Source organism: Dysidea avara, chromosome 15 (genome assembly GCF_963678975.1).
Source record: "Dysidea avara chromosome 15, odDysAvar1.4, whole genome shotgun sequence".
In the NCBI taxonomy this organism is placed as follows: domain Eukaryota; kingdom Metazoa; phylum Porifera; class Demospongiae; order Dictyoceratida; family Dysideidae; genus Dysidea; species Dysidea avara.
Window position 1 is genome coordinate 2801945 of NC_089286.1, and position 8308 is coordinate 2810252.

General features: G+C 39.3%; 2 protein-coding genes across 3 annotated transcripts in view; one reads left to right on the plus strand and one right to left on the minus strand.

Moving 5' to 3' along the window:
- The window catches only part of LOC136246108 (uncharacterized), an 11247-nt gene extending 6698 nt beyond the window's left edge, over positions 1-4549 (minus strand). For both annotated transcript variants that reach the window (XM_066037574.1, XM_066037573.1), the window contains exons 1-14: positions 4436-4549; positions 4124-4337; positions 3684-3915; positions 3544-3634; positions 3392-3496; positions 3156-3277; positions 1588-1666; positions 1378-1492; positions 1266-1326; positions 802-1020; positions 564-753; positions 408-512; positions 208-358; positions 38-159 (exon numbers count right to left, since the gene is read on the minus strand). In XM_066037574.1, coding sequence (XP_065893646.1) covers positions 38-159; positions 208-358; positions 408-512; positions 564-753; positions 802-1020; positions 1266-1326; positions 1378-1492; positions 1588-1666; positions 3156-3277; positions 3392-3496; positions 3544-3634; positions 3684-3915; positions 4124-4305 — 1774 coding nt within the window. In that variant the 5' untranslated portion in view covers positions 4306-4337; positions 4436-4549. The remainder of the gene's footprint in view (positions 1-37; positions 160-207; positions 359-407; positions 513-563; positions 754-801; positions 1021-1265; positions 1327-1377; positions 1493-1587; positions 1667-3155; positions 3278-3391; positions 3497-3543; positions 3635-3683; positions 3916-4123; positions 4338-4435) is intronic.
- LOC136246110 (tRNA (adenine(58)-N(1))-methyltransferase catalytic subunit TRMT61A-like) lies at positions 4525-7625 on the plus strand. Its single transcript, XM_066037577.1, has 8 exons — positions 4525-4682; positions 4727-4834; positions 4883-5045; positions 5420-5522; positions 5569-5666; positions 5813-5871; positions 5920-6010; positions 6900-7625. Exons 1-8 carry the CDS (start codon positions 4623-4625, stop codon positions 7520-7522), a joined length of 1305 nt encoding a protein of 434 aa, XP_065893649.1. The 5' UTR covers positions 4525-4622; the 3' UTR covers positions 7523-7625.
- Positions 7626-8308: the final 683 nt, after the last annotated feature.

The following is an 8308-nucleotide window of genomic DNA, read 5'->3' on the forward strand; positions in this document are numbered from 1 at the left end:
GTCAATTATATTGTTTAATATACTACAGAGTACAAACCATGTCGATAAGCTGATGCCATAGAGTGGCCACTATATCCTGACTGTACCGAGTGTGCTCCATGTGGACGACTAGCACTAGAGATATATGAGAACACTGACATGTCATCTTCAGGTTCGTGTCTGTGTGTGCACACTAGTTAACACACTGGTCAGTCTTAAGGATCAAACCTTCTTGCTCTTGATCTACTATAGTTTGATCTGTTGTCATGCCCATCTTCAACAACTCCATTATACCAGTAAGTTGGAGGACTCAGCTTCCTATCTATTCCTCCAGAATGTACAGAGGTAGCAGCTGATGATTTCCTGTCCTGTGCTGATCCTGATATCAATGGAGTATGATATGATTGTGTGTTATGGTATAGCTGTACCTGGTCTTGAACGTCGTGGCTTTCTTGCCCGAGCATATATCTCTCCATTCTCAGCTTCATAGTGATCATCCAGCTCCTCGTTTTTGTAATGTTTCTGTGGAGGACCTACAATATACCACCATCACATTTGTTATATCATGAAGTGGAGGAGAATACCAGATGATAGCTTCTTGCTCCTCTTATGGGTGGGCTTCTCCTCTGTGTAGTCCATCTTCATTTCATCCTCGATAGCTTGTAGTGACTCTTGTCTTCGTAGTCGATACTCTTGTACCTCGTTCATCTCATTTAAAGCTGAGGCTAGTTCAACATGTTCTGTCCTTGATGTCCGTACTGGTCGATTGGATGACTAAATATGAGATATCATGATAAACTGTACCCCAGCTATTGTTATTACCTTCCTCTTAGGCTGATCAATCTCAGTGTATATAGCAGTCTCATCATCATCATCATCATCATCATCATCATCATCATCATCATCATCATCATCATGACCAGTATCACCTCCTTGTTGTAGATAATGGGACAATACTGATGGACCAGTCTCATTGTAGTCTTTGATCAACAATGACATCTCATCATTGTCTTTAACCAGCTGTAATGGAGTCCTCCCATCCTGGGATCAATATAACTCGGTCACAATACAAACAAACAAACAAACAGACATAGTATCCACATAAACACACTACATGATGGAGGTAATTGTATAACAGATATGGGCAGGGACACATAGTTATTACATGACTAAAATATTTACCAGACGTAAACAACAATGTGACCAAGATATTTATTTAATGAAATTATGGTTAACCACATTTAGTCAATACATACACACCCACCACTACTACCATTACTACTTACATTGTCTTTCTCATTCACACTAGCTCCAAACTTCAGTAACACTACAAGAGCCTCCACATGTCTACATTGTATAACATGTATTAAACTATGTTAATATGATTTGTGTGCGTACCCATATTCTGCTGCATCATGACATGGAGTCCGCTTGTTCCTGTCTCGGACATTAACATGTTTCTTTCCTCCTTTACGGTCAAAAAACCACTCCAAGATGTCTGGATATCCCATTGCTGTCAATTAACAAATGATACAATCACACTAACAGTTAATACTACAAGCTACACAGCTACATACTCTGATAGTGTTACCACCTGTTAGTACGTACCTGCTGCAATATGGATGGGCGTGGCTCCATCTTGTGTCTCATCAGTGATGAACTCCTCACCCAGTTCTTGTACCAGCCACTAATGAAATACACATCACTGTACATGACCAGATCACTGTTGCTTTCTTTTATTTGATTTGTTCCCAAATCAATACTATACCATGTGATAGGAACTTTGACTAATCCATGCTTTATCAGCCAGCTTTGACAAATTTATGAAAATTAAGAAATCTAAACACATAATATTTAAAGGGATCATCAATAGATGCCATTATTTTCAGCATTTTTGCAAGAGTACAGAGAGTATGCTAGGGGGTAAATTCACTTGTAGGCTTTTTAAAATGTTGGTCCGGCTTAGTAGCACCACATAAAGTAATAAATAATTCACAATCATTTAGTACTAGTGTCGGGTTAGAATGTGTAAGGTGAGTTACAGCTGGACTCTGAATGACATACTGCTTTAGGTACAGTGGTATGACCAGTTGGGGTTGGTGTGGCTACAGCTACACAGCCAAGTAGTGTACACAAGGCTATAATATAAATCATCAGCATTCTTTCAATGACTACTACGTTCTGACAATTAGCAGACAGGTGTATGGAAGAAATATACTATACAATACCTGGGAGCTGTCTGCCCAGTAATAATAAATAAATAAATAGCTATCACACCAACATTTTAATAATTGGGTAGGGGTAGGACGGAGGGGGTAAGCAAAGAGTACTCTCTGTATGCTTGTAAAAATGCTTAAAATTATGAACGAATCCCTAAAGGTGTTTATTGACGATTTACAAATTTAACTATTTCGTCAAATTCATCAACTTTTTCTTTGTCAAAATTTCCCGTTCAGTGCTATTAGGCCAAAGGTATTCTTTGGAGATCAAGTTAGCACTAGAAAATTAGTATCATTATCATTATACATTTGTGTTGATTGCACCAGTCAAAGTGTGTAGCTATGTTATTGTTATTACAGCTGTACAGTGACCAGCACTGAAGGTCTACAGCAACTTGTGCTGAGTTGCCTAATAAATAGAGCTAATATGGTGACACAGAAAATGGGCCAATAAAATGTGTACATTTATACAAAAATTGCATTGATGGTCACAACAAACACCTTCAGAATCTTACACCATTTATTTATTATATTTATTAAGGCTTTACAGCACAAGTGCTGAAGGTCTGTATTTATTCCCCATGGTTTATGACCTGTATATATAGGTAAGCAGGTGTAAAATGGAGGCCACCTGCATTGATATTTTGTCACACTACCACAAATGCTGTTAAATAGAACAATCTGTATGCATACTATACTCAATAATTGAGGTCTATACATTACTCACAAATCTCCAAAATAACAACAAGCACATATTTTATATACTACACTACACTACAATATTTACAAAATGCATATTTTATAATTGAAGGGCCAAGACATTCCAGCAAAGCTAACACTGGAATCATCATATAGAAATAGTTGCATATGGTTAGAGAATGTAGCAACTTTACATTTTTGATATACCTCCCCCCCCACACACACATGATCATCACATGATGCTATACTGTGTTGTACCTTAACAGCATCCAAGTGTCCTCCCTGAGTGGCAGCATGTAACGTAGTGAGGCCATCATTATCCCTAGCTACTGGGTCAACTCCTAATTCACTAATCAGATAACGTAGCACTCGTAGTTTCCCTGTGGACAGTATGCTAGTAGTAATAACTTGTTGTGTGATAATATTAATATGATCCTGACATGCCTCACTTAGCTGTTATAGTAACCACAAATTACCCAACAACAATGTCTCACCTTCCTGTGCTGCAAAGTACACTGGTAGTGTTCCATTAGTGTCTTCCATTGAAGCCACTTCATTACCACACAATTTGACGAACATCTTCACCACACTGAGGTGTCCTGTTATAACACAATATACAACTTGTTACCACTAACACGGTACTGACCTGAAGCTGCTGCAAAATGTATTGGGTAATCCTCTGCTTCATTTCCCATGTCAACAAGCTTTTCAAAATTCTGCACCAAGTACTCAACAACCTGATATAAGACACATATCCAATACAGTACTGTACACAAGTTTAATAACCTGTTCATCTCCCTTCAGACTTGCTAAGTGAAGGACAGTTAGTCCTTGTGTGTCCTTCTCTGCTGCCACGTCATTCCTCAATTTTGATCCTGATTGTAGCAATAGTTTTAGAGTACTTAGTTGACCATATATGGCAGCATAGTGAGCTGGAGTTGAGCCATTCATGGCCTTGGACAGTGGACCAAACTCCGTAGTGTTAGTTATCAACCACTCCACCACTGCATCTGATCCACTATAAGGTATACAAGTGGATAACATGAACTATATAGTTCTGGTATTGACAGCTTGTGTAAGGTACAAGTAGCTAGTTGTTGGAACAATGATGATGTCACTGCTAAAAGCCATGAATAATAATATGATACTGGGTGCAAAGTGTAAGTCGTTGTTGCCCACTTATGCAGGGCAGATTCCCACTTACAACACGACACAGAGGTACGTACCAACGAGCCGCCACGTGTAGAGGTGTCTCCATGCTCTCATCGTCAATTACTGGAGCATTTTCCGCCATCAGGCGCTTCAACCTCTGCACGTCATTGTGAAAGGCTGCAATGTGTGTCTGCAGGTGTGGCTCTGCGCTTAGCTGCGACGCCTGGCTCGTGTTGCGCGAGCCGTAGTGTGACATCTCCTGTCAATGTCAATTCCTCGTGCTCGCTCCTACACGATTCAGTACATAACAACAATGGCTATATCATGTACCATTTAATAGCTACTATCTCTTTACTATTAGCTACCTTGTTAATAACTTTACTTACCGCGCAGTATACTAATGGATGTAGAATTAACTGTTGTCACTATAGTTAGGGTGTTTGCTTTTCGAATAGTGGGCTACGCCCTTCTCATTCCTTTCTTGGGCGTTAGAATATCACGTGATCAGATTACCTAATCATGACAGAGCACACCTAAATAAACACATTTTAGCGTGCATTGCAAATAATTACGATGAGTTTCAGGCGCTACTCCAGCACAGTAGCAGAAGGCGACACTGTTATCATCTGTAGAGTGAGTATTATTTCTTGCCCCCAGCCGTTCTGATCACGTGCTAGGGCCTCAATCAAGTACAGGCGGTACGGGTAGCTAAAGGTGACGTGATACAGGTACAAGGGGGCGCTATTAAGAGTGAGGATCTGCTGGGAAAACAGTATGGCTCTAAGGTGATATTACATCATCACTGGATCACGTATTGTTACTATTATTAGCAGGTTTACACAAGCAATGGTAAACAATGGGTGCTAATATTACACCCCACCAGTGAATGGTGGACCAGAGCATTACCTCATCGTACACAAATCCTCTACACTACTGACATCAGTATGATTGTGTTACAACTGGAGCTGAGATCTGGAAGTGTTGTGTGTGAATGTGGTCAGTAATAGTTGGTGTACTGATAGACCTCTGAGACACTTGGAGACCCTCTTTAAGTTTAGATGCTCTGTCATTGTAGCATTGTAGATTTCAGCAACTGCTAAAGTCTCGTGTAGTTTCACATCCTTAATATTGCAGCCTGTTGTTTACAAGAGTAACAGAAGAGTATTTTGTGCTGTATAGACTAAAACTATTACATTAATTGTGTTCGTGCGTGCATGATATTAAGTTACTCTAATAGAGCAGTCAACTATATGAGTATCATTTACATTTGATACCATATCTGTAATACTGTCTCTCATAAGACATATCAATATGTGTGTGCAAATACTCCTAATGTTTCATAGTGGTGGGTGTGGTTGGTGTTCCTGCAGGTACTGGGAGTGGCTCACTATCACATGCCATCCTCAGGACTATTGCTCCTATTGGACACCTCTACACCTATGACTTCCATCAACAACGAGTAAACCTAGCAAGGTATATGTCTTAGCCCCACCCATTTGTTATCCTGCAGCTCCTGTAGGGAGGAGTTCACAGCCCATGGCCTTCAGGACCTTGTTACAGTAGAATGCAGAGATGTGTGTAGTGATGGATTTAGTGTGGAGGATGTTGCTGATGCAGGTGAGCCCCGCCCTCTTTACATCATGTGAGCCCTACTTCTATCCCTAATATGTATCACACCTGCTACAAATGAAGTGATACGTATCCATGTGTTTCTAGCTTGTAAATTCTTAGTTGCTAATTGTTATGGTCATTTCTTCCTGTAGTCTTCTTAGATATCCCAAGTCCATGGGATGCCATTGAGGCCGGCAAGAGAGCATTACGGGTATGATATGATATTATCTCTTTATGTGTATCATGTGATATCCCTCAGGCTAGTGAAGGTGGAAGGATATGTTGTTTCTCACCATGTATTGAACAAGTACAACAAACTTGTGTGAAGTTGGAACAAGTTGGCTTTACTGGTAAGTAGGGACAACCCAGTGTATAGCCCTCTAATACTGCATCCAGAATAGCCAGTAGTTGTTGCTTGGATGACATTTTATTTGACACTTGGGAATCATGATACTCTAATAGAACAGTCAGTTGCTCTTATAAACTAGTTGGTGAGTTTTGATCTCACATAACTAATAAACATAGACCCTTAGAAGTTACGTATTCTAGTGAATGTATCTTTACATCTGACTTGACCAGTGTCCCACCCCCTTATGAGGAAATCTCTGATATAGTTGTATCTATTAGTTGTGACCATAACAGCTGCTATGTGGCTTGTGTTTGACATGTCTGCAGACAGTGCATTATATAAAGTGTCCTTTATCTGACTTACCGACTAGGCACCGGCCGATTACTTTAAAGCATAATAGGTGACCAAAAACATCAAGCATAATGCCAACACAATAGGGACGATATTTGAAAATTTAATTAAAATGCGCAATACGCACATCTGAAAGAATATAAATATTCACTGCCAATAATATTATTAGTGCATTTTATAATTAAAAACAAGTAATATAACGTATTAAACCGTTTCTTTGTTGGTTGTTCATACTTTGCAGAAATAACATCAAGATACTCTAATAGAGCAGTCACTTACTCCAATACAGCAGTCGGGAAAGGCTGATATACCCTATTAAAACAGTCAGTTCTAGAGCATAATCTTGATTTTGAAAGCATAATTTTGAGCATGATAGGCTTAATTTTTGAGCACTGTTCAAAAGCATAATAGTAAACTTTTGGGCATAGACCAACTTATTTTCTATCCAAGCAATAACTTTTCAAATAGGTACAACCTTACCTTGTATGCCGTCCTTATTATAAGGTAGGTCTATCCTTTACTGAATATCTGTTGTGTAGATATTGAAGTAATGGAGTGTGTTCATCGACCGATTAATGTACGCCAGAGTAACATCAAGACTGCTAACCTTGGACTACGACATGTTCATCCTGTTTGTAAAACCAGCTCAACAAGTGCAGGACCTGTTAGCACAACCAGCTCAGGACTGGTTAATCCTGTTAGCATACCTAGTTCAACTAATGCAGAACCTGTTAGTCCTGTTAGCTTAAATAGTTTAACAAGTACAGGACCAGTTAGCGCAACCAGCTCAGCATGTACAATACCTGTTAGCACAAGCAGCTCAGCAAGTACAGGACTGGATAATCCTGTTTGCACCGGTACTTCAAGCAATGCAGAACTGGTTTATCCTGTTAGTATGACCAGTTCAACAAGGATAGAACTGGTAGAGAGTGGTACAACAGATCATGCAAGTGAAGACACCATGACCCCTAATAATATGATACCTGCCACAATAGCTACTACAACATCATCTACCAGTACAACAGTCAACAATACTACTACTAGTTCAGCTACTAATCACTTATACTATCCTGGACAAGTTACGATCACTACAGCTCAACCAGCTACTAATATTACAGGACACACTGGCTACCTCACATTTGCCACACTTAACCCTCAATGAATATTATTGTATCACTTGTTGAGATGTAATACTTCAATGAATATTATTGTATCACTTGTTGAGATGTAATACTTCATAATACTGTTAGCAGCTGTTAAATCAAGCATGGTGGCACTCTAATGGAATCACTTTAAGTGGTGGCTCAATAGTTCCAATAATTTTATTACTTAGTTGTATCATTATCAAAACTGGTAGAACCTGTTTGTGTGGTGTTGGTCCGAAAGTGTCCATATTATACTGGAACCTGGACACTTGAGGGCACCTACTTAATACAGACGATACTTAGTGAAGGTCCCAAGTATCCCTTTAGTACAGGACACAACTACATAATATCAAATCAGTTGTAGCTTTTTTGTTGTGTCCATGTTATGTTGGTGGAGCATGCCTTTAGCTACATGTCAAAATGAAGTGGTCATTATTGTTCTTCAGTATACATGACCGACATTCATCATTGTGATACTTCACAACATATCTTGTTAGGCGGTGTCTAATTACTGGACTGGACTACTGCTGGACTGAATTTTAAACCAATTTTGTAAAATATGTTAATGTAGGGTTCAAGCTAGAGATATTTACATTAGGATGTGACTGGGCCAGCAAATACCAACATCCCGTTACAAAGTATCTGATTGGCCGTCTTTCATGTGATATCACCAGCAAAAGGAATTGTAACTAACAACTGTCTTGCAATCTAATGTTAGTATCTGCCATAAAGTAGAAGTGTTATTAATTGTCACAAGCCATCCAAGTGCACATTAATAGGGACCCGCCGATTATGCTCATAAT